Source organism: Vulpes vulpes, chromosome 13 (assembly GCF_048418805.1).
Source record: "Vulpes vulpes isolate BD-2025 chromosome 13, VulVul3, whole genome shotgun sequence".
Classification (NCBI taxonomy): domain Eukaryota; kingdom Metazoa; phylum Chordata; class Mammalia; order Carnivora; family Canidae; genus Vulpes; species Vulpes vulpes.
The window spans coordinates 26,931,063-26,956,514 of NC_132792.1; the positions used below are offsets into that span (position 1 = coordinate 26,931,063).

Consider the following 25,452-nt stretch of genomic DNA (forward strand, 5'->3'; position numbering starts at 1 on the left):
CTCTGCAAGGCAATTCTTAGGTGAGCATCACAGAAACTGTCTAATAATTATTTGCTTCATCTCTATTGTGATATTTTTAAAATATCATTTCATATATCTGTTATTGCATAATTAAAAGCCCAAAATGAAAAGCAGAAGATTCTTAAGTCTATATTTATTCTCATTTGCAACATTTCATAGTCCTTTCATAGTCCTTGCAACATTTCATAGTCCTGAATTTAGAACTCCATGCAGAGAATATAGGCATATGCCTTCACATAGGCAGAAAAAGAATAGTAATTTATATGCAGAAATTACAGGTGTTTACTATGGAAATACAAGCACATTGTTTTTTTAACAAACTCACACTTCTATCCTTAGCATCTCAAGCACTGGGAAATTGGCTGCTCTCAAGTGTATTTAAAAAGGGTTTGAAGTGTGGAGTGTTCTAATATTGTTACCCCCAGTAACTATTTATTATAAATTTTCCAAGTTTCAAAATAGATCTACTGAAGTCATATATACAATAGAAAAAGTTGCATTTTCCTGAGTTTATTATAACAAAAAATATAGCAGTGTAACCATATGAGTATTTAAAAATATAAATGCCAGTGTCTTTCAAAAAAATAAATCCTAGGGGATCCCTGGGTGGCTCAGTGGTTTAGCACCTGCCTTTGACCCAGGGCATGGTCCTGGAGTCCGGGAATCGAGTCCCGCATTGGGCTCCTGGCATGGAGCCTGCTTCTCCCTCTGCCTGTGTCTCTGCCTCTCTCTCTCTCTCTCTCTCTCTCTCTCTCTCTCTCTGTCTATTGTGAATAAGTAAAATCTTAAAAAATAAAAATAAAAATAAAAAATAAATCTTCATCTAGAATTGTTTTCTATTTTAATAGTAAAGTCAAATAAGTGGTAGAGGAAAACAGGAGGAAGAACTATAACAAGGAGTCATGAGAATACTTTTTCAAAGAGCATTCTTTGAATTCTCACTCAAGAAGTGGGCCCATTAGAATAGTGAAGCTAAGATTAAGATTTTATAATAAATAGGATGAAACATACATTTTCTCTGGCAGAAGCTTTTCAAGTTGTACCAATTTGGAAGTCATTATTTCACTTGATCACTAAAAAATTCTTTTGAATTGCTCTTCAACTCATTTTATTAGCCCAAAAACTAAGAGCTTGTGTTAATCTTATCTTTAATATCGCTTTATGTTTCCTTGATACCATACACCCATACAATTCCAGCAGAAAGCATTTACAAATCCAGGAATCATTCTTTTCTATTTCACACTCAAGATCAGAGTAAATTCATGACATATTTTCCAATGAGTCTATCTGAAGGGCAGTAGGAACCAGATGTTGGTGGTAGGAGCTGAAGGTTAGAGATTGGGAAGTGTTCTAGGTAGAAGAAACAACATTTGTGAAAGCCAAAGGTAGAATATAAGGATTATATCATGAGAGATCTTGTAAACCATATGTTAGTGTATGAAAGTTATCTTCAGGGCAATGATGAACATTGTAGGCCTCCACTGGGGCCAGGAAATGTAGGATGGGGTGGAAGATGGTCAAATTCTCACTTTAATGAGATCACTCTGGCTACTGTTTATAATGTACTAAAGGAGACAAGTATGTAGGCCAGATTAGAAATCCAGACAGGAAGAGATGCAGAGAAATGAACATGTTTTAAAGATAATTAAGAGGTAGAACAGATATGACTTAGGTTCCAATTAGTCGTAAAGGTGAAATAGAAAGATGAGCTCAGAGGATCACCCAGCTGCCTAGATCTGTAAGATGATAGCATTTATTAACTTCAAGAACACAGAAAGAAGATTAGCTTTTAGAGGAAGTATGATGGATTCAGCTTGGAATATACTGAGTTTGTAGACCCTATGGGATATGAAAACCAATATATCGGGATCCCTGGGTGGTGCAGCGGTTTAGCGCCTGCCTTTGGCCCAGGGTGCAATCCTGGAGACCTGGGATCGAATCCCACGTCGGGCTCCCAGTGCATGGAGCCTGCTTCTCCCTCTGCCTATGTCTCTGCCTCTCTCTCTCTGTGTGTGACTATCATAAATTAAAAAAAAAAAAAAAGAAAACCAATATATCTGGATGGATTATGCCATAGTCATGAAATAGAGATGATGTGAATTTGTAAAATTTATGGAAGATTCACCTATACATAGTAATTGAAGCAATTAGAAAGATGTTACCTGGGGAGAGAAGGTAGGATGAAAACATGAGAAGGTCAGGGCTAGAAACTGAGGAACACCATTTAAGGAATGGCCAGAAAGGATACAGAGAAGTAGGAAAAAACAGGAGGGCTGAGTTACAGAAGGAAAGCAATTGTCAGAAGTGTGGGAGTGTTTCTATTAAAGGTTGTTGAGAGGGCAAGATTAAGATAAAAACTAACCATTAGATTAAACCACATGCAGGTAATTTTTTACTCTGGGCCTGAGTTCTTGATAGAATGATGGGTACACATACAAAAGTGCAGTGGGGTTGGTGAAGGGGCAGGGAAACTGTGAGCTATGTGAACCTAGACTCTTTTTTGGAAGTTTGTTGATGAATGGGGAGAAGCAACTGGGTAGTACTAGAGAGATATGAGAGCTTAAGAGAGTCATTTATTTAGTTGGGAAAGGACTCAGCTTGTTAAATTGATGATGTGAACTCTCTGATAGGAAAGTAAGTTTAAGTCACACACACACAAAAGAAATAGCTAATCATCACAGTGAACACGTATTGAGTGCTTAATATACACTGGATAGTCTTCCAAGTTCTTTACATATATTAACTCTTGTGATGTTCACAGTAACCCTATGAGATAGATACTGTGATTATTCCATTTTACGGATAAGAAAATAGAAACCTGGAATCCTAGAAAGACTAAGTGATGGGATAACTTCCATTGAGAGATGGAAAGGGTGGGATCCAAAGCCTGAGTAAAGGAATTTTCCCAGTACAGAAGAGGAGTAACTTCCATCCTAAAGGACCAGAAATAGAGAGGATGGGGTGGAAGCAGAAGAATTTGTAGGTTTGAAGTCAAGAGATTGAGGGAATTCTCTTAATAGCTTGCATTTTATCTGTCAATCAGGAAATAAGGGCATAGTGTGAGGGTGGAGGTATTAAGCTAGTAGATTTGAAGTGTGGGGGTTTCACATAGACCTTTGGAGGATAGGAAAACATGTTGACAAAGGGGCAGAAAATGATTGCCAGGCATCACTGAGGTCTCACTGCAGCCAGAGAGCAAGTGCCAGCTGTATCATCCATCTGCAGGTATGTGGGGCTTACCTCAAGCTCAGCGTCAGGTCAGAGGAAGAGGTAGTGCTGTTAAGAGTATCCAAGAAAGGTCCAGAAGTCTTAGCCTTGAGTCCACTATGAAGTTAGAAGATTGTGGAGGCAAACCAAGCAGGTAGAAATTATGGAGAAGGGCAGGGAACAAGTGAGGGATGTAGATCCATTTGACAAGCACTTACTTGCACTTCTTCAGAACTGGAGTTTAACTAGGAATGGATTGTGTCCAAAGATTAAAAAAAACAAACAAACAGGGAATAGGTTGTGTCCAAAATTATAAGATCTGTTTTTTATTTATCTTTGAAAGAGTGTATAGGAACTCTATACTTCCTGCTTAATTTTCCCGTGAGCCTAAAACTGCTCAAAATATAGAGTCTAATAATTTAAGAAATAGATCTGGAAATACAGACAGTAGGGGCTATCTGAATATGACTTACAAATATGACTTAACTTGCTTGTCTGTCACACCACAAAGCATATACTTGTTGTCATATTCCTACTGAATATTTAGTCTAGCCATTGGTATTCAGTTATGTGTAGCCTTAAACACTGAAAATTTTCTGGAAGTGATGAAAGTTTGAGTAAGAGTACCGTTAAGGTTTTTTTAATAAAGACTTTGTTGCAAACCGAAAAAACACTTTACTTATCAAGAGAAAACTTCACTAATGAACCAATAGGTGGCAGTATAACATGGCGTTCTTGAAATTTTAAGTAATACTGCTAATTAAAATACTAATTGAAGCACTAGGTATGTGCTTGATGCTATATTAGGTAATCAAAACTCTGAGACAGATCACTTTCTTCCAGAAGGTTACAATCAGACAGTAAAGATTCAAGTGGGAAATCTAAAGCTGCTTCTCTCTGTATAAATCCATCATAGGCCAGTATGTAGGGTAGTAGGTCTCTCAAAGTAAAAATAAGGGTTGGAGGGTGGCAGGGAGAAGGTCCAGGAAAGGGAGGGAAGGGGAAGAGAGAAGGCAGAAAAAGACAGAAGAGAAAAAGAGAAAGGAACTCTAAAGGAGCCAAAATTTTAAAAGGACTTATTCATCCTTTGAAATTCATTTCAAAACTCACCCCTGGAAGCCTCAGACCCCAGACTAATTTGGACATTGGCAAGCCCTCAGGGCATTCATCTGTCAGGATGCTAACACAATGAGTAGTGTGACAGCCGATGGCTATGCTCATGTCTCTGTTGGACTGTGAGATCCTTGAGGACAGGAAACGCTGTTCATCTATAAATACTCTGGAAACAGTGCCTGAGCCGGTGCTCTGCTCAGAACAGGAACAGAATAAACACTAATGGATGGATGGTTGGATAATAGGTATCAGGATATTTATCATGCATTCCACCTTTTTAATCTTACTTTGGGAAGAAAAGTCCTGTCAACATCTTTTTCCATGAAAAAATCAGTTTCTTTCTATCTCATAAGTCACCTGGGGAAAAACTTAATGTTTCCCTTTAATAAAAGTTAAAATAAAAAATGTTCAGGATAAGGAGAATATGAAAAAAGCAAACAGGAGGTAGAAATGGTGGTTGATCCTGAGGAAGAGAAGGATATCTATTAAGCTCTACCATGTGCCTGACATAAATGATAGGCTTTGCATGTATTCTTATCTAATCCTTACAACAGTATTATGAAGTAATTACTGTTATTAAGTCCATTTTATAGGTGAGAAAATGAAGATCAGAGAAGTTAATTTTCCCAAAGACTTTAACTGCTACAAAATGACCTTTCTCCCTCCCTCCCTCCCTCCCTCCCTCCTTCCCTCCCTCCCTCCCTCCCTCTCTCCTTCCTTCCTTCCTTCTTTCCTTCCTTCCTTCCTTCCTTCCATTTCTTCTTCTTTGAATTAACATGCACTTACATGCTGAGTTCTAGAGGGATTAACAGCTTGTCTAAGGCTACCCAGTCAGAAGGACTCACTAGGCCTATGGGATATGAGAATCTATATTTTTTATTAAACTACTTTTTTTTTAAGATTTTATTTATTTATTCATGAGAGACACAGAGAGAAGGCAGAGACAGATAGGGGGAGAAGCAGGTTCCCCATAGGGAGCTTGATGCAGAACTTGATTACAGGACCCCAGGATCATGCTCTGAGCTGAAGGCAGACAAACACTCGACCACTGAGCCACCCAGGCATCCCTAAACTCCTTTCTTTTTTTTTTTTTTTTTTTGTACAGATGTCTTTGCCAACTTCAGGAAACTTGTTTCACTTTCCCGTGGTCCAGTGAATCAGCATCACATTATGGGAGGTCACTAGCTGGGCTTCTATTTGAAAGGGACACAGATGTTTTCCTACCAGCCTCTGAGTTGAGGTCATTTCTCAAGCCTTGAATTTGCTATTCTCTACTATACACCACTGGCAGCTCTTCCTGAAACATTTGGCTGATCCAGTAACCACTTGGGCCAAGAACCTGGGAAGCTACCCTTGAGTCCTGAGTTTCTGGCTACAGTCCCAGCTGTTTGTCAACAGTGGTAGGGAGGACCAAGAGCCTTATATCCTTTATTAATGCCCAATCAGAGGAAAACAGAGGTAACTTCTGAGAAAACAGTGGGCATGGGAGCTTACCGTAGCCATCCAGAAATAGCCAGAAGTGATGGCATCAAGAGGTCTCAAGTGAGAATTTTATTCTCATTTTAACAGTCCTGTTTTTGATGCATAGTAGCAAATACTATGAAAAAAAGTATTTCCCTGAAAGCAAATACACAAAGATGCTAGTGGAAGGAATATGGATAATTGATGTTAGGGCAATGAGATGATGAGTAATATTTTTTTTCCAAAATTTTGATGACATGGTTTTTGTATTCTTTAAAAAGAAAATATTAAAGTTACCTATTTTTCAAAAGTACTTTTTTCCTTCTTTGATGAAACAGTATTCTAGAAATAGCCAAAGAGGACACATGGGCAGGTGAAACAACATCAGCTAGATTCCCAAATTCTGGATTTATTTTCCTACAGAATTTTCTGCAGTGTATTGGAAATTTAGCAGGGGCTAAATTTACTCATTAGGTCACAGGATTTCAGATGATGAAGGAAAAGTGTTCACAGCAATGACCTAGGAGGTGGAAATAAAGCAACCCCTCCCCCGACCCCACTCCCAAAGTCCAACTGGCTTGGTGCTTCTAGGTTTTCCCTGGACTCCTGCCGCTGCCACTAGGAGCGCTCTGCTCCATTTTGCAATACTGCTCCTGCCTTCTGAATAGACAATCTCAAAATCCTGTCTCTTCCCATTTTTTTAGTAGAAATAAAGGCAAATTACAAAAACTAAATAAATAAAAATAATAAGAAGAACATCTATTAGAAACTTAAATAGAAAACAAGTACAGGGCAGCCCCCGTGGCGCAGCGGTTTAGTGCCGCCTGCGGCCCAGGGTGTGATCCTGGAGACTGGGGATCGAGTCCCACGTGGGGCTCCCTGCATGGAGCCTGCTTCTCCCTCTGCCTCTCTCTCTGTGTCTGTCTCTCATGAATAAATAAAATCTAAAAAAAGGAAAAAAACGTACAAAATCATGGAAATAAGCAATATAATGGAGAATAGGTTCTTTTAATGTAACTCAAATCTAGCCACAGATCTTTCTGGGAACACATTATAAATTTTTAAACCTAGACTGGTTTGGATGCTGAATGAATCCTTCAGAGCCTCTAACCTGGGGTAGCTGCTCTGCCTCTGGATGTGTGAAAAGAGTCTCAGCTTCATCTTCTCTTTAAGGTAGCTATCCCAGCTGGGTTCAGATAATGTTCGGCCACCCTGTGCTTCTCGTGTTTCTTGGTCTCTTGGTCTCCTGAGTATGGAAGGTGATTTTCTCTCAGCCCAGAATTCAGCCTCTGGATTTAGGCCTTCCCATGCCTACCTTACAGATAACTTTCTTTGCCCTTTCTGCAAGTCCATAAGACCCACACATTGTGCTGTCTCATCTAGTCATTTAAAACGTTTCATTGGGTAAATGTCAAGACTCAGTTTCTCCTATCCAGATGGCAACCTTGACACTCACACTTTCCAGAGCATCTTAGTTTCAGTCATTCTAATCTGCTGTCCTAATAAGTATATATGTACTTGTTTAACCACGTGTCCCCAGTTGGTTCAACACAATCACCATCCCTGTGTCTTCAGCTAGTATCTCCTCCTCTTCTCAAAAATGGGCAAAAGGCCACAAACAGCAGATGGCATTTGGGGAGGATTACCTCACGTTTGCTCCCCCATCTGGCAAGTGGAAGACTGTATCCATACCATCCTTCAAAGCAACTCCTGACCCTCAGCCTCTGGCTTTTTTCCCTGGACTTTCCCCTAATTCCTGTTCTTCATCTGAGAAGTGCCTTTGACTGAAGACTCATTTGCAGAGCAGAGATAACTGACACCCTCTGAATCCACTGGATGTTCTAGCTGGTCTTGCTTCAGGTTACCCACTCCCTCTCTGTCCCAGGTACTCTCTAAGCCCCCTCCTCGGTGAGCCATCTCACAGAATTCTACTCATTACAGTTTTACAACATCAAAATCCCTTAACCATATAGTAATAATAATAATACACATAGAATCAGAGGAGGGCTGATCACTCATATATGCTTCTAAGGGAAAATGGACAGCTCTCTTTCTGGTAAGAAAAATATGGGTCTCCACTCCACCACAAAAAAAAAAAAAAATCCCAGGATGCCCCAGAATTCAGTTTCTTCTCCTCATGACGTGTGGTAAAGCACGTCAGCTGCTCCTTGTTGCTGTGCAGATCACCCAACATCGGGTCACTGAGACAGAAGGCAGCGCTAGCTTGCACAGCTGATAGGATTAGGAGATGGTGCTTTGTCAGCCTTGACTGAGTCTGGAGAAGCCCTCAGCACACGCAGGTGAGCTATGAGGGAGAGCAGATGTGGGGGACTGTGATGGGTCTGGTTGTATGGTGCATTCGTTTTCTCTTTGCAGTGCATGTCTATGTATTGTCTTTTCTGTTAAGTTTGCAGTCTGGGGAGGGGGGTGGTGGCAGTTTCCTATCGATAAAAACCTGTCCTTCATCACATCTATTTCAGGGATTGGCCACATGTGCCTCACAGGATTTTTGTGAGGCTCAAATGAGATTACCTATGTGAAAGAGCTCTGAAAATATAAAGTTTTGTGCAGATGAAAGATATCATTCATTTAATTATAAATTTTGCATTAACAAAGAATTAAATAATAGATACCAAATTTGGGGGCATAATTACCTGTATGTACTCTTTTTCCCCCAATCTATAACACCCTGCCTCCCTTTCCTTCCGAGGCCCGGACAGGGATATTATTTATAATCTTGAAGGGTTTTAGCTTTCTAAAGCAGTTGATAGTCTCTAAAAAGCAGCATTACATTCATTTCTAAAGGAAAAACCACAAAATTACAAAACAACAAAATAAGTAAGTAGCAATGGAAAGTGATGCATGAGAATATTTTAAAGCAGATGAAAGATGAATATAATATACTCGATTAGATTATATCTTTTTGATGATATAATCCAAACCCTGTAAGACATTATTCTTAATGACGTGAGAAACACTTGAATGAAATTAAAGGGAGCATAGATATTATCATTTTTAAAACTTGCCTTTTAGAACAGCAGAAAAACAGGCTTGTGTTCCAAAAGTACAGAGCAAAGAGACGTTAGAACACTAAATCATCAGCCTTTCCTTCGGCAGGTTGCTATGGTGACAGCAGGGCTACTGCACAGCCTCTCACTGCCTGCACTTCTGCAGTAAAAGCTTTCACTGAACACATGTTGGATTTTTAAGGCACACACCCCATCATCAAATACAAAGACATATTGGAAGTGGCTTTATGAGTCATTTGCAAAACAGAATTGTGCCTATTTTCTTTATTCTGTATCGATGGGCTCCTTATGGGGTTATAAAATTCACTCATTCGTTCATTCGTTCATCAGACTGTTGTATATTGAGCACCTATTATTGCATGACGGGACCTGTACTAGGCACTGCCTATGACCCCTGGTGAAGACAGGCAAATAAGTGGGGAATTCGGAAACAAGATTATTAACAGCTCTCCCAGGGTACTTAAAAAACAAGTGTCCTGCATATATGTAAGGACTGACCTTGGAGGATCAGGGGAGGTTTCCTGGAAGACGCTGTCTCTAAAATGAAACTTAATGTATCTTTAGGAGTCGAAGAGGGTTAAGGAGAGTGAGATGCAAGAAATGCTCTAGACAAAAGAGACCAGCATGTGAACAGTCTAGAGGAATGAGAAAGCATGATACTTCCAGAGAACTGAAAGTTCTACAGTCTGAGTGCTAGTGTTATCCATGTGAATGTAAAGGCAGAGTAGCCAAGGGGTGGGGGTAAGTAAAGGAGAGAGGGTGGGTGGATGAGGAGTGGCAACACAAGACCAGATCATAAAAGGCCTCTCTGCCACATTCAGGAGTTTGAATATTATTTGGAGGACAACTGAGAAGTCATTAATGGGTGTTAATGAAGAAACATAGCTTGATTTGGTCGTTCTGAAAAGGCCTCGTGGAAAAATTTAAGAACTGGCAAGAAAGGAAAAAAAGGCAAAATTGGAAGCAAGACAACTCCAGTTAGACCACTGCTACAATAATCTGGGATGTTTGTGGTTTAGACTCTAAATGAAAATAGTAGATTTGAACAGTGGGCAGAAGTAATCAGATTCAAGATATTAGTACTGGAGTAGCATGGAGATGACTTGGTGGTTTCTGCCATGTGGGGGCCATGTGAGGGAGATGAAAAAGTCAAGAATGACTCTGAGGTTCTGACTGGGGCAACTCAGTGTGGGCTTTTCTACTCTTAGGCCCCCAGACTCAATTCTCAGTTCTCCGTAGGGAACTTAGAAGCACCTTTTGGCCTTAACAGTACATCCCTGTGTCATAGTATGTGTGTCCTTGAGCTCATAATTTTGGAAATAACATTGTAGGAATCATCCTGGACCATCAGTTTCCTGAAATCCTTATCTAAGACAGTGTGGGTATAGAGAGTATGATGAATTAGAAATCACCCCCTCCCTCCAGATAAAGGATTCTAAGATTACCAAGCTCACTGCTTAAGAAATCTAAGTAGATTGAAAAGGCAGGAAGATGTATGGGATAAAATTTCTTTAGGGATTTAGGAAAAAGACAAATTGATTTCGCTAATCCTCTGATTTCAGGCTCTCTCAACTCACGCTGCTTATTCCTAGATTTGAGATTTGAGGACCTCAGAAAAATGCTATTTGGAGGGCAGACAAATGGGGATGGTGGTGGTTCAAACACAATTTTCAAGGATTATAGTCCTCCCATGTATAACACTGGGTGTAAGGATCAGACTGCTTCCTGTCCACATTGCTGCTAAAAATATCCTTCAATTCTGAAAGAAGGGCGTCTAAGTCATCCTTTATGTTGAGTTCCATCACTAGATAAGAGTATAGCGAGTGTTCATAAGAAGGCCCATGAACTAGCTGTTGGTTTCTATTTTAAGTCCTCCGTTGGACAGGGTTTTGAGCTTTTTTGAACAAAATTGAATGCCTCACAAATGCTTTTTCTGCCTGTCAAGTAAGAGGCCTCAGGAAATATTGAAGGGGTGACTTAATGGGCCTTTGTAAAATTCTGTTCAGTAAAGTGGGTACAGCTGTTTTGTTTTCCCCATCTAATCCTCACAGCCACCCTCAAGGTAGGTATTATTATCCGTCGATTTAACGGGGATAGACTCAAGTCCGGAGAGGTCCGACTTCGCGGTGAAGCGCTCAGCTGGGAGGGAGCTGGGGCTGCCGAGCGGCCGGTCTGCGACCAGTTCAGGTGTAGGGTCCTTCCCCTTGCCCTGTGCCTGGGGCTCATTCCAGGCGCTGCGGGGCAGAGACGGAGAAGAGGCCTCCCCGCCCTCGGGAAGCGGCCTCCGGCTCGTTCCCGGCCCTTCTGCCCCCGCCCCCCCATCCCTGACCCAGACGCTGTGTCAGTCCTGCAGCACCGGCTTGGCTGGGGGCTGGGGGCTGGGGGCCGGGTGCAGGGGCCCGCCCCGCCGCTCGGGCGAGGTAACCGGGAGCCGCACGGCGACTTGCAGCCGGGACGGCGGGGGGGCCGCGAGGGAAGAACTTTCTCCATTTTGGCCCTCGGGGATGTCGCAGCTTTCTCCGCTCTCCTGCCAGACGGGCACCCCCTGCAGCCGGACCCCAGGTGCCAAAGAGGGGGCGGGCGCCTCCCGGCTGGGGGTGCGGGCCGCGGCCTGCCCGCTGGGGGTCGGGCGGGCGGCGCCAGCGGTCGCCGGGGTCGGGCAGGTGAGGGAGGAGGCGGGGAGGCGGGGAGGCGGCGGCACCACGTGTCCGGCCGGGGCGGGGCGGGGCGGGGCGGGGCGGCGCGGCGGGGCGCGCCCTCGGAGCCCGGCGCACGGCGGCCGCGGCGAGGGGGGCCCGCAGCCCGCAGCCCGCAGCCCGCGCCCGCGCCCGCTCAGCGCAGCGTCCTCGCTCCGTGCCCGCAGGTGCCTCCTCCCGGACGGCGGCCGCGGCGGCGCGGGGACCCGGCGGGCGGCAGAGCGATGGGACCCCTTCGGGAGACCAAGGTAAGGACGGCACGTCGGGGGACGGGCGGCAGCCTCCGCGGGCGCCGGAGACGCAGAGGGAGGGTGGGCGCCGCGGGGCAGTGGGCGAGCGGGGTGAGCCGGGGGGGGCGGTGGTGGGGACGCTGGGAGGGCAGAGGGGCATCCGCTCAGGTGCTGCGACCGGGAGATGGCACAGCAGGAAAAGATTTGAGGGGCTGACGTGTGGACGCGAGGATTAAAAGATCGACTTCGGAGGGTTAATCCCGTCTCCTGAAATTGGGGATTTGGGATCCGGCTCCCAAACGATGCCTGGTGTGGTGTGTGATGAGAATAGAAAGGATCCGGTGACGGCAATAGGGTCCCCAGCGTGCCAGCAGCCCAGCATCGGTCCAGGTCTGCAGTGTGCCGAGGGCGGGTGACGTGGGATACCTGCTGGGTGACTGATGCGCAGCGCGGGTCCAGCGGCTGGGTGCGGCTTTCGCCCTGGATGGGGTGGATGCCTGAGCGGCCTCAGGAGCTTTCCCCTCGGTTCCTGCGCTGTGCAGACCTCCCGAGGTGTTGACTTTGGCAGCGACCCTGCCTGGTGAGCCGCGGGGAAATGGGCGGGAGGTCATGTTTCCAAACACTGTTTGTTACCCAATCCAAAGGCCTTTTTGGATTGCAGAGGTTGGAGGGAGCGGTGAGTTTTTTGCGAAGAGCTCCTCCTAGGAATCCATTTTAATAAGGCAGGGTGGTGGTGACCCCGAAAAACACTGGGCTTAAGGCTCATTCTACATCTAGATGATGATATGCCTCATTGCATAAGCTTTTAGACTCAGTTTCCTCATCTGTAAAAAGGGATTTAAGTTGGGGTTGTAAAGATCAAATGCAATAACGGTTGGGAAAGCACTTCAAAAATTGGAAAACCTTGCCAAGATAATACTTTTTATGCATTTTTAAAACCAAGCCATCGCCCTCTGTGTTTAATTCTGTGTTTTTTTAAGGGGAGAGAGAGAGAAAACGCTCTTCTCCTGGGTGTCCTGTAAGGAAAACAAAAGCTAAATATGATGTTAAAGGTGGAGCCATCTTACTGGGTATTGGATTTTTGTTTGCTTTTCTGTTGGCAAAAAGCCTTGTGTACCAGGATATTAATGAATAATTAAGATCCTGGCCGGAAGAGGAGGGATTTGAAAGATAAGTCTGCATGATCTATCGGGAAAGAATTGTTCCAGGTATATAGGGACTGCTCTGTGAGCAGACTGGAAAGCAGAAATCAAATTGTCACAGCTAATTCAGGGAAAGCAAAATGGAAGTCTAGAGGAAATCAAGTAACAAGCTGGAGTGTACTGTGAGTAATAAAGAACCTTTGAGAGAAGTAGAAGCTTGAATGTGATAGAAAAAACCCAAAGTGGGAAGGTGAGTTAGGAATCGCATGGGTGAATGAAATGGCTTTTCTGCTAATGGGTGGAAGAGTGTGTGTGTGTGTGTGTGTGTGTGTGTGCGCACGCGCATCATGCACACACACCTATTCTCAAGTATGCTCTTCAGTAGATTGGAAAGATCAGCTCAGTGGCAGAGTTTTGGTGCTCATTTAAGCAGCTGAGATAAGGACTGCTCTGTGAAGATTCAATATTCAGAAATGTGATTTCATAGACAGCCCAGAAGAAACAAACAAGAGTTAAGAGGAGGAAACAAGTTTCCTATTGTTTTCTTTTTAATGTCCAATTTTGAGAAGGAGCAGAGAGTGCAGCATCATGAGAAGGAGATTTCCCGAAGCCGAATTCCCCGTTTGATTCTTCGGCCCCATCTGCCCCAGCAACAGCACAAAGTGTCCCCCGCCTCTGAGTCTCCCTTCTCTGAGGAAGAGAGCAGAGAGTTCAACGCCAGCAGCTCTGGGCGCTCAGCGAGGACCATTAGCAGCAATAGCTTCTGCTCAGGTATAGTACCCATGGAAGCCACACACAATCAAGAAGTGTGTGCTCTGCTGGTGCATTGTGAATGGGCTGGAGTGTGCCCCTTAGAGCCTACATCTACACTTCTGTTATCAGGATGAATTGTCCTAGGTTGCACCTTTTTTGACCACTTTTGACCTTCACATACAGCAGGTTCATTTGGTTCAACCCTAATGGAAATTTGCACCTGTTTTAGATGTTCTTCTAGTTTATAATTTACTACATGAGCTCTAACTTTTGTTCCTATGACTCTTTTAAAAACTATTCTTTCAATAAATCTGGGAAATGTATTAGCTTGCATTTTTATACAAGCAACCTTTCTAAGCCTGCGCACATCTGATTATAGAATCCCCAAAGATGAAACAACTCCTAATAGGTGAGGTCAGGGTCAAGGAGGTTTATGTCCCAGGGCCGGCCTGACCTTGTAGTTTAGAGGGAAAAAACACGAGCTTTGTAATCTGCCAGACCTGAGATGGAATCCTTGACCTTTGCAGCATTTTAGAAGCTTAATAACCTTGGGTAGGTTGCTTAACCTCCGTAAGCCTCAGTTATTATATCCATAAAATGGAATCATCACCTACCTTATAGAGCTGCTGTAAGGTTGAATGACCTGAAAGTACTCCCTAGTACAGTGCCTGGCTGATAGAAATGCTTAGTAAATGATGGTTCTTAAAAAGATGAACTAGGGATGTCAGTTTGAGCACATGATTTAGGAAGTTTCCTTATAGTTGTGAACACGTTTGGTAAAGGCACAAATCTCTTCAGAGCTCCTGATGATCACTTAACAGAACCTGTTATGACCCATGAAAGGACATGACTTCGAACAACTTGCATTCTTTAGGAAGTATCAGAAAATTGGATGAAATTTAAAAGAGTGACTGTCTTGTGAGTAATGAAGAATGTCTCATAGTGGATATTCTTTAGAGCTTATTTAGGGAAAATGTAATTAGGAGGTTAACACAGGTATGAGAAGGGACATGTGAATCAAGATGCCATGATTAATGCCCCATTTTAGCAGGTTCCGATATTCCATTATTTTTGTATCCAGTATGTTTTTCAGGGTTCCTTTAAGTGCAGCTTTGGATTTCTTAACGTAATTTCATGAAATCTATCCCATGTGTAAATTGTACATTGGAAATACTATGCTACCATTTTTTTTTCCTCTGTAAAGCCTCAGACTCTCTCTTGATTCTGGAAAAAAAAATTCTATCAAAATACATTTTAGAGTTTGTTTCTTGCCATTTGGCTTATATGAATCTAGCTTAAAATGAAGACCCACTGATGGTTGTTTGATACTCTTCCAAGGAGAAAACACAAAGATACCTAAAACCTGGAAACATGTTTGCAGAAGGCAGTGCTGCTTGCTTTAACTCCAGTTTGGAGCTCAGGCATTGTTTTGTCAGAGTGTGGGTGAACCCAGGGGATATCATTTCAAACTGACACTCTTTGTTTACATAACTCCATTACACATTTATCCCTGATATCTTCTCTAATATGGACTTCAGGGTGAGTAGTGTTGGGAAAAAAAAAAAAAAGGATGGTTGAAACAAAAGAAAAATTCTACATATGTTTTAGAAAATACATTAGGCAAACCAATACAATAACTAATTTTGGTTATGACTCACTCTCTCCAAGACCTATTCCTGGATGATCTCTCCTTCCCAGGAGACCCATCTCCCACTAAGGCCATAATGCTGTACATGAAAATCGAAAGCAGATATTGATCCTTCCGCCATTAAGTAGCTGAGAATTGAGTGAAAGAAGCATCTAATTATGGGCATCTATAAACCGGTCTTTCCATCTTTGGCCTTGCATCCTGCCTCCGGGTAGGATTCCCTCTCTTCCTAGGCCTCATCTTTCTGTGTCGGTGCTTCCCCAAGGTTTGGGTCCATCCCTTTCATTCTCTGCCTTCCTTTCCTCTGATACACCCCTACCCCACAACAGCTTTGAGTGCTGGGCTGACGAAAATTGACGGGAGCCCCCTTTGGGGGCGTGTTAATGATGCTTTAGGAGGTCAGTTGGTGGATGGGAAATAAATGGTTTTAGTTCTATGGGGAGCATTAAAGCTACAGGCATTGAGGTAGAGAATGTAAAACATGTCTACCAGCAGGGGGAAATAGCTGGTTTTAATCCAGCCACTTTAACACTGAGGCCAGAATGTGTGTTGGCTGCTTCATCATGGCATTTAAGTTACAGACCAAGGTACATGCAAATGTGAAAAGTGCCATCCTCTGCTAGGATTAACCTAAACTAATTTAGAGGTGTCTGTTGCTGCTGCAGCTTCATAACCTTATGGTGATCATTCTGTTTTAGCTTGTGTTCTTTAAAAATCATCATATTCATCAATGTGAAAGGGGACATGCAGAGTTAGGGGGATTCCTGTAATTTGAAAACTACATTTTCAGAACTGCAAACTGGACTCTTTCCCCAAATTTGTGTCAAAGGCATTAATTGTGAAGAGCATCATATGTTCTAAGATATTCAGTTTTTTAAAAAAGGATGTGGTGAGTTTACATGAAACTAAATTTACCTAATACAAAGAATTATCCTTTATTTCGAGAGTCTGGCTTCCCTATCCTTTATATATTACATAAGGAATATATATATATGTATATATATGTACACACATATACAATACAATATATATACATATATACATATACAATACATATGTATACACACATACATATTTATATAAATATGTTGCATTTATTTATACATGTTTATATATATCCTATCCTTTATATATTACATATATATGTTTTTCATAATGTTATATTTTATTATAACAAAAGTCATGATGGTGGATGGTGGTTAAACTTGAGCAAAATAAATGACAACTAACTGTATGTTGGTGTGTTTTCCACATCTACCTTATGTTTTCCTTTTAATTTTACTGATCTGTGAAATTAAAAGACCAGAAAGCATGTATTTTCAAAGTGACCTGTCCATTTTTGCCTACTCTCTCTATTCCTTCCCCCACTCCACTGCCTTCCCCTTATCTTCCCAAGGGAGTCTTGACAAGGAACATTTAATGACTTGATATTCTATATGCTAATTTGTATGTTGTATCTATCTCATTTCAGAGAGGAGTTGTGTGTGACCTTTTGCAATTCATTTGGGGTGTATCCCCAAAGAGCGTTTCTTTTAATAGCTTCTTATTAACAGAATTTCTTGGAAGATATGCGTATATTTTGTTCATCAGCACGTACATTTTGCACTCCCATATCATTCTCCTGATGAGTCTGTTCTTTACAGTTTGTTTTTAGTCTTAGTCACTGTGACCTTAATTGGGTACAGTTAAGTTTATATGATATTGGAGGCCAGGCCCGATTTTGTGTGCATGGCAAGCAAAATATATATTCGTAGTAATATTAACTGAAGTTTGAAAAAAAGAATTCAGAAGGAAGTACAGTTAATAATAAGTCAGTAGAAAGAAAACGTCTGCTTGCATGTCTCCTCTTTTTTTTTTTTAAGATTTATTCATGTATTTGAGAGAGAGAGAAGGAGGAAGGGCACAGGGAAAGAGAGAGAGGATCTCAAGCAGACTCCCTGCTGCTTGCGGAGCCCAATACATGTGGGCTCAACCCCACATCTCCGAGATCGTGACCTGAGCTGAAATCAAAGAGTTGAACACTTAAATGACTGAGCCACCCAGGCGTCCCCCCTCTTTTATTTTTAAATAGTTTTTTTAATCCAGTGTTTTGGCATGACGTCAGCCCATTTTCTGTCCCCGCACCCCACTGCAACTTGTTTCTCATTGTAACATACCCATGAATTGATAAAACTCACCTTTGTGATTTGTGTCTCGGGTGTGACCCATTGAATCTAGGCCTCTGACAATTTTCCTCCCCTTTCTTCATTGGTAGTGGATTCTGTTTGTCACCCTACTGTGGCTCCAGCCACTCTTGGAAAAGCCCCTGACACGGGTAAGTCAGCCAGTCACCTCCATCAGTCACCTGATGTGGTTAGCAGCATGCTGTGCATTCCTCCTTGCTTAGTTGTGGTAATAATTACCCCTTGCAGCTGGAAGGCAGATGGATCTCTGGGTTTTATTCTAGTTCTCCTGGGGGTGCCTTGTAAGCATGGCAGGTAGAACAAATTATGTGTAGAGAACCCTGGTTGTTTTATGGGAGACCAGTGATTTCTTGAAGTTACTTCCATGTTGTGAATATACACACATAGATACGTAGACAAGTTTGTGATTTCACCTGTTAAAAACATGTGCCGGGTCTGTACACTAAATGGTCAGAATCCAAGATTCTTTGCAGTTGAGTCCTGAGTAAGGTGTTTGTGGAGAGTATTTTGGATTTTACAGTGGCTGGAAAGAAATCCTTCTTTGAGCGCCAGTGACCTAGAGGTAATCATTGCTGCTGTTTGTGGGAAGGACAATTAAGGCAAATTACAACCTGTTGAGTGCCCTGCTATGACATGACAGTACCTCCAGAAATTTGCCAGGCTTGTCAAACAGAAATATTTCTGCTTTGCTTTTGTCCAGTTGAGGAAACTTGGCATCTGGATAGAGTAAACCTTTGAACCCAATAATCAGGATGGAGGTGAACTGCTTCAACTGAAGTGAGCTATAATACTGAATTACATTAAAATTGAATGACTGCCAACCTGCTGTGACAAAAAAAAAAAAAAAAACAAAGACCCTAAGACTTTAGTATCATTTTAATGATTAGGGGACCCAGGCACTATTGCATAATAGAGATTTCAAGTGCTTAGCTGCCTCAGCTGCAGAAATAAGTATCTAAAGATATAGGTTACAAATGAAGGGTACCTGGGCAGTATTTCTTTGAGGATATAGTGACTGCAGTTAGGAGGGCAAGAGCAAAAATTTTTTTTTGCCATCTAATAAAAGAAATACATAGCAGTGGGGACAATGAATGGTAATCGTGATGGAATTGCACCGTGCCTAAGAGCAAGTTATGGTTCTTAACATGAAAATCTTTTATGTACTGAAATACTAACATTGTTCTAAAACAATGTTTTAGAACAATGAGAAACAATGAATTGTTTCTCAATTTCAGAGAATGGTTTTGTCTACTTTTGAATCCTCAGGAAAACTTGGGGCTTTGGCCCCACCCTAACCTATTATCACAGAATGGGAGGACCGAGGAATCTGTTGTGTGTGGTTTTTTTTTGTTGTTGTTGTTTGTTTGTTTGTTTGTTTGTTTTTTTGGCTTTCCAGATGACTCTTATGCCTCATGAAGTCTGAGGTTCAGTCCTTTGTGGTCTGTGTGGGTTTGGGAATTTTGGATGAGGGATGTGAGGAGCCTACCCTAGTGGCTTCACAAAATGAAGAAAGATCAAAGATGACAGAACTGATGACCAGACACACTAAACTCATGGCATGCGGCAAGAAAAATGCCTCTGCATTCCCTGGAAATGATAGCTTCTCACTCTGTTTTTACAATTCCCGTGTCATTAGTCTTAGCATTAATATTCCTTGTATCTACATTATTGGTGTAACTTGTGTCCAAATAGTAGACAGGTACAGGGGAAGGAGAAAGCATTTTCTTCCTTTATTTTCCCAAATAATCCTTTCTCTAGATTTACCATCTCTAGCATACTTCTAACTCTTTTGCATTTACTTTCTTTGGTATTAGGATGATTCGGGATATACTGAAAGTAGGTATACTGGGTACACTGTTGGTGAATACCCAGTGGATTCATTGAAAGAGAAAAAGAGAAACTAACCTAGGAGTAACAGGATATTCACCATTTTTTGCAAGCTTCCACAAAAAATGTAGTATCCAGTAAGCATTTATTAAATGCCTACTGAGGATCAGAATTGTGCTGAAGCAACGATAATGAATAAAACACAGAGAATGAAAAATCAATTATATTACTGCCTTAACCCTGGTGCCAGAAAATAAGTGGGATAACACATCTTTAGATAGAATTCTCACACAACTACCTTTACTCACTTGTTTTGTTTCCCTGTCCCTTTTGCCTACACCCACTCTACACACACTTCCTCCTTATAATTTGAGTTTCTTGCTCCATTTATTATCCACATTGGTCTCACATTTCATAAACCCAAGGACTCAAAGAAGTAACATTAATTAGTGCAGTGCACTGGATAAACTGATGCCAAGAGCCTTGGCATCACAGACCTGAGTTAAAAGCACAAAATGAGATTGGAAAGGTGGGCCAGGTCAGATCAGGAAAGGTTTTATATGCTGTGCTAACCTGATTCATGAGATCAAGGATCTATACAGAAACTAGAATAGTAATATAGAAAGTGGGGCCACCTGAATAGATGACAATAAAGGGGACTCTAGAACTGGACAGCATGTGCCTCTGCTAACGATATTCAAAATTCTAAAAATTCAGGTATTTGACTAACTGCTAGCTAAGTCCCATGCATAAACAGCTGAATGTGGCTCATGGGCTGCCATTTTACAATTCCTAAAGATATTGCAGTCATGGAAGGGTTTTCAGCAGGAAAGAATTATGACTAGATTTATGATTTAGAAAAATCTTTCTGATTATGTGTTGGTCAGTAGATGGAAGGAAGCAGGAATGATGGTAAGGAGTCTGCCTGGTTTGAAGGCCATTGTGGCAGTCTAGTTAAAGACTGATAACATGATATATAAGAGGATTTGGGGGCTAAAACATGTGGGTCGTAGCTGCCAATTGCAAGTGGAAGGGGCAGGAAAGTGTTCTATCTCATTTTCCTCTGGATGAACACAAATGGAGTAGCAGGACTGGGGAAGACAGTGAGTCAGGTTAACAAATTCAGATGAACCATTGTTGCATTTGAGATAAAGGGAAAGATCTGGAGCTCCAAAGAGAAGTCAGAGATGTTGGTAGCTGAAGTCCATGGAGTTGATAGTATTACCTGAGGGCAGTGCATGGAGAAAGATTAGAGGCCTAAGGCCAGACCTCTGAGGTAAAGCAAGAGTAGACAAAAAAAAAAAAAAAAAAAAAGGGAAATCAAGGCAACCAAGGAAGAGTTCAGAGAGGAAGGAGGAGAGCCAGGACTGACAGTGTCTCTAATGCTAATGGAAGAGTTTTGAGAAGAAAGTAGTCAGCAGTTTCTGATGTCACAGTGAAATTAAGGAAGGGGTGCACTAAAAAGTGTTCAAAGATAAATGCACTAGGTTATCAGTGTTCTTAGACAGAAATAATTCCAGAAGATCATGGAGATGGATCCAAACTGCATCAGGCCAAGATATGAATGGAAGGTGACAAATAGAGTGTAGACAACTTTTTAAAACAAGCTTAACTGGAATAGGAAAGAGTAAATAGAATAAAAAGAAGTGTTGCATTTGTAGTAAAGACAGTGTTTATCAAATGACAGGCATTTTGATAAGTTTTCTAGGCTGAGGGGAAATAGACAAAGAGACACACACAGGGAGATATATATATATATTATATATATATATAATATATATATAGAGAGAGAATATAATATATATATATATATATATATATATAGAGAGAGAGAGAGAGAGAGAGAGGAGTGAGCATGAGAGAGACACAGAGATGGATTGAGAGAGAACAGAAAAGTATTAACTTTGTAATAAGACTGGGGGTGGACCCAAGAAGACATGTTAGGAAGAAAAGAAAGGCTGGATGTGAATATAGGTAAGTATATTTACAGGTCAGACTAGGTAGCCGAAGGATACATTCCACATTAGGGTTTCCTCTGTCATACCACATGAGGTATGGTTTTTAAATCTGTTGAGTTACCTCAACAACTCTGTACCTTATGCTATGCTCACTGGTGTCCCTATGCAACATCCTATTGACTCTGTTCCCTGTGCTGTATCTTTTATTCCTGTGACTTATTCATTCCATAACTGGCAACCTCTGGTTCCCACTCCCCTTCACCTTTTTTTCCCTTCTCTTTCCCCTTGTCTCCCCTCTGGCCACAATGTTTGTTCTCTATATTTGTAGGTCTGAATGACTGCTCTCCCTCTTTTTAGGGAGCCCAAACCAAGCTTCCCAGTGCATACCAGTGCTCTGCATGTAGCCTCATCCAACACTCACCCCCGCTCCCTGCAGAAACTCATCCTATAGGCTTTTTCCTGCTCAGTGTGAATTTTCCTGGGCCTTCCTTTTTCCTGGCTGGCTCAGTCTTTATCCTGTCTTTTGTGTGGGTGCCCTTACAGTTAGCCTTCCCCACAGACACTAACCTAACCCTCAGAATTCTTGAGCCCATGGACCCTAACTCAACCTTCTATTTACCCTGAGCTGTTTGTGAAAATTATATTTTTAATGCTAATTATTGTATTTTTTTTAAACTCAGAAGAAGTAAAACTATGCAAACACTTTGAGTGGATGTAATCACATTTATAGGTTTTATTTTGTTTTGCTTTTTGCCAAAGTGAGATCATGCTATATTGATCTGTGATCCTTTCTATTTATTTGTTAAGTGAATATTTATTGAACATCTGTTGTGGGCGAGGCACTATCCCAGAAGCTGATCTAGAGTGATGGACAGAGTTACCGACAGAACTCTTGCCGTCCAGGAATGTGTATCCAGGCAGTACCTGTACCTGTCATTGCTTGTCAGCACACAGAAGTCCTCTCATTCATTGTCATGACACCATATATCCCACTCTAGAGAGGGCCATCATTTATTCAGTCATTCTTCTGTAGATGGACATTTTGTCCGTGGGGCTAACCTTCAAAATTTGGAATGTATTTTATGAATATCACTGGAAGTAGACTGTTATATGAGCATAATTCTCTTCTTTCTCTGTTCCAAAGTAAATACCGTGATACACATATATTATCTAAAACAATTTTTTTTTCAAATAGAAAAAACTCAAATGTAGCAATTGCAGGAACTCTAAGAGTATTGTTTTTTCCATAACTTTCTTCCATTTGTATCCCTTACTCCTTCCTAACTATCACTATGTTCAGGTTTTCAATGTGAGAAAAATAGAACGGAAGGGAAAAATCTTTACATTGCTACAAGACAGCTAACTATAATTCAGGTGTTCATAGAGTGGCTTGGAGTATCCTTGTTATAAAGTTTTCAAGAGATTACAAGATAACTTCTTGGTCTGTGTGTCTGGCTCTCTCTTCTCTTTCCTTCTGATCCTTCCAGTTCTCCTTCCATCTCCCTCTCTCCAACTTCTCCCACCAAGGAACCTTAAAAAAATAAATAACTGAGTCTTTAAGAAGGCATAGCTTAGAAACTGCAAATAAACTTGTATTGCTAAGGAGAGGGAAGGTCAGATGTATTAATAATATGCCTATTTTGGAAAGATCATAACCCTACAAAGGACCTGGCAAAAGAAATGGAAGCCTAAGGGGCAGATTCCTTCCCCACACCCCTCGTCAGATGCACCTGTCTTAGGGCAGTGACATAGCCACCCTGGTTCCCCAGTTTCCACACCAGCTACTCCCTCACCAGAACTCCATAGATTCATTCCTCACACTACATTAACTATGTAGTTGGACCAAATTGTTTTCCTCTCCAAATTTCTTCTCCTCTGGCTGCTAACACAAATCAAACAACTTGCTGCTTGGAAAAAAACCAGTAGAGGCAGGCCTTTGTTTCCAATACAGCTCGAGTCCTATGAAGAAATGGAGACTTACCTCCTTTTGCTTCGTCTTCCTCTCCTGCCTAGGGCTGCACCAGAATGACGTATGAGAGCACTCGAAGCTCCAAAATAGCTCAGAAATCCTGGGAATGTTTACATGTGAGACAATTATTTTGTCTCCAAGAAACCAGAGAGACATTCATTAAATAATTACTCCACTCTCCATTTTTATAGATGTAGGTGACAAGTCTTGGTGGAAGTGCTTCATTTGCATTCCTTCCCCAGCTCATTTTCATCAGCTCACACATGCACTTGCTTGAGTATACACATCCTTAAAAGCAAATAAGCTGCTTTGACTCCTCATCTCCTTGTGCCTGCCATCATAATTCTCTGCTTCTCTTCACAGCAGAACTCCATGATTTGCCCTTGTCAAGTGTGTGGGTGACCATGCTGGCAGATCTTTCTCTCTTCTGCCCTCATTTTCCTTGACTTCTCAGAAGCACTCAACACAATTGAACAAACCTCTCCCTTAGGGAGGATTTTCCTCCTTAGTGTCTGTGGTCCCAATCCTCTGAAGTTCCTCCTGCCTCTCTAGTCACTCCTTGGGCATCATTGCTGGCTCCCCTGTCTCCCTGTCCTCATAGTGTCACAATGCCCTCTTCTCCTCCTGCCCTCCCCAAGGGTATCCATCTTTAAATTTCTCACCTGTAGGTTGGTGATGTTCCCAGCCTGTCCGCTAAGCTTCTGTCTCTCATATACAGCTGCCTACTTGATATCTTCAAGGTCATGGTTAATTTGTGCCTCAAATTTAACATATCAAAAACAGATATATATATATATATATATATATATATATATATATATATATATATATAGGTAGGGTATATATATATATATGTATATATATATATAGGTATATATATATATATATTTTTTTTTTTTTTTAAGAGAGAGAGCATGAGGTAGGGAAAGGGCAGAGAGAGAGAGAGAGAAAATCTCAAGGAGACTCCACCCTCAGCACAGAGCCTGATACAGGGCTTGATCTTACAACCCTGAGATCATGACCTGGGCCAAAATCAAGAATCGGGCACTTAACTGACTGAGCTACCCAGGTGCCCCTCAAAAACAGAATTCTTGGTTTCAGCCCCTACACACTCATAAACCCATTTTTCTCTCACTCAGGTATGACCACCATGTACCTGTTGCTTATGAGAAAAACCTTGAAGACATCTTTGACTCTTCCTATTTTTCATTATCATGAGTTAAATACTTTGGATTATTTTTCCCAAATATATTCCAAATCCATCTACTTTCTTCAAAATTTTCCCTGCTACCACCTAGTCAAACCACTGTCATCTCTGATTTCCACCAGGGCCAGGGCCTCCACACATTTATTTGCTTCGGCTCATTCATTCCTAAACCACAGCATAGTGGTTAAGAAGGAGGCTTTGGACTTAGCCTGTTTGGATTCTTATCATGGTTCTACCACTTACTGACTACAACCTCAGGCTGGTGGCATAAATGCTAGTACTAGTTTTATATGCCCTCTGCAAAGCAAGATGATACTAGCCTGTTTCCAAGGGATATTAGACTGTTAATTAAGACTTGTATTAAGTGTTTTGAACATACCAGGTACTTAGTATGCACTCTGCAGATATTAGCCAGGTATATTATAATTACTACAGGATGTCCTCCACAAGCCAAATTGTTGTCATCTGCTTAATGCACATTATGGCTTCCATCGCATTTAACATAAATTTGGGATTCCTGGTCTATGGTCCTGTGCTCCTGTGCATGCTCAGGCTATTGCGTCCCTTCAATCTTTCATCAGCCTTCTCTCCCTCTCAACCTGCCCAACCTCCTTCCAGTTTCCTTGGTGCACAAACTCCATTGTTGTTCCCTCCGCCTGGAGTTCTTTCCCCTTCCTTTTTCATGATCATTTTTTTTTTTGTCTCAGCTAGAATGACCTCTTCAGGGCCTTCCATGACAACATGTCAAATGACATAACTTCCCACCCACCGCACCTATTTAGTCTGTATGATATCACACAATTTGTTTCATTAACAGTACATCACAATCAAATATCTTCTCTATGTAATTCATTTTTTTTACTGTCTCTTTCCACCACTAGAACATAAACTTATTCAGGACAAGGCTCTTAGAGAGTCTTGATCATCATAACATCACTAATATCTAGAAGGCTACCTGGCACATAATAGGAAATCAGTAGCTATTTGTGGAAGACTTGGATGAGTAGA

General features: G+C 41.7%; 1 protein-coding gene across 8 annotated transcripts in view; it reads left to right on the plus strand.

The window, feature by feature from the left end:
* The window catches only part of SYBU (syntabulin), a 111,631-nt gene that overhangs the window by 28,819 nt on the left and 57,360 nt on the right, over positions 1–25,452 (plus strand). The window contains exons 1-3 of one of the 8 annotated variants that reach the window (XM_072734038.1): positions 7,964–8,102; positions 11,695–11,775; positions 13,469–13,670. In XM_072734038.1, coding sequence (XP_072590139.1) covers positions 11,752–11,775; positions 13,469–13,670 — 226 coding nt within the window. In that variant the 5' untranslated portion in view covers positions 7,964–8,102; positions 11,695–11,751. Of the gene's footprint in view, positions 1–7,963; positions 8,103–11,326; positions 11,394–11,694; positions 11,776–11,958; positions 12,338–13,465; positions 13,671–25,452 lie in introns of those variants that run through there. The other 7 variants (XM_072734036.1, XM_072734037.1, XM_072734034.1 and 4 more) reach the window with 7 other exon arrangements.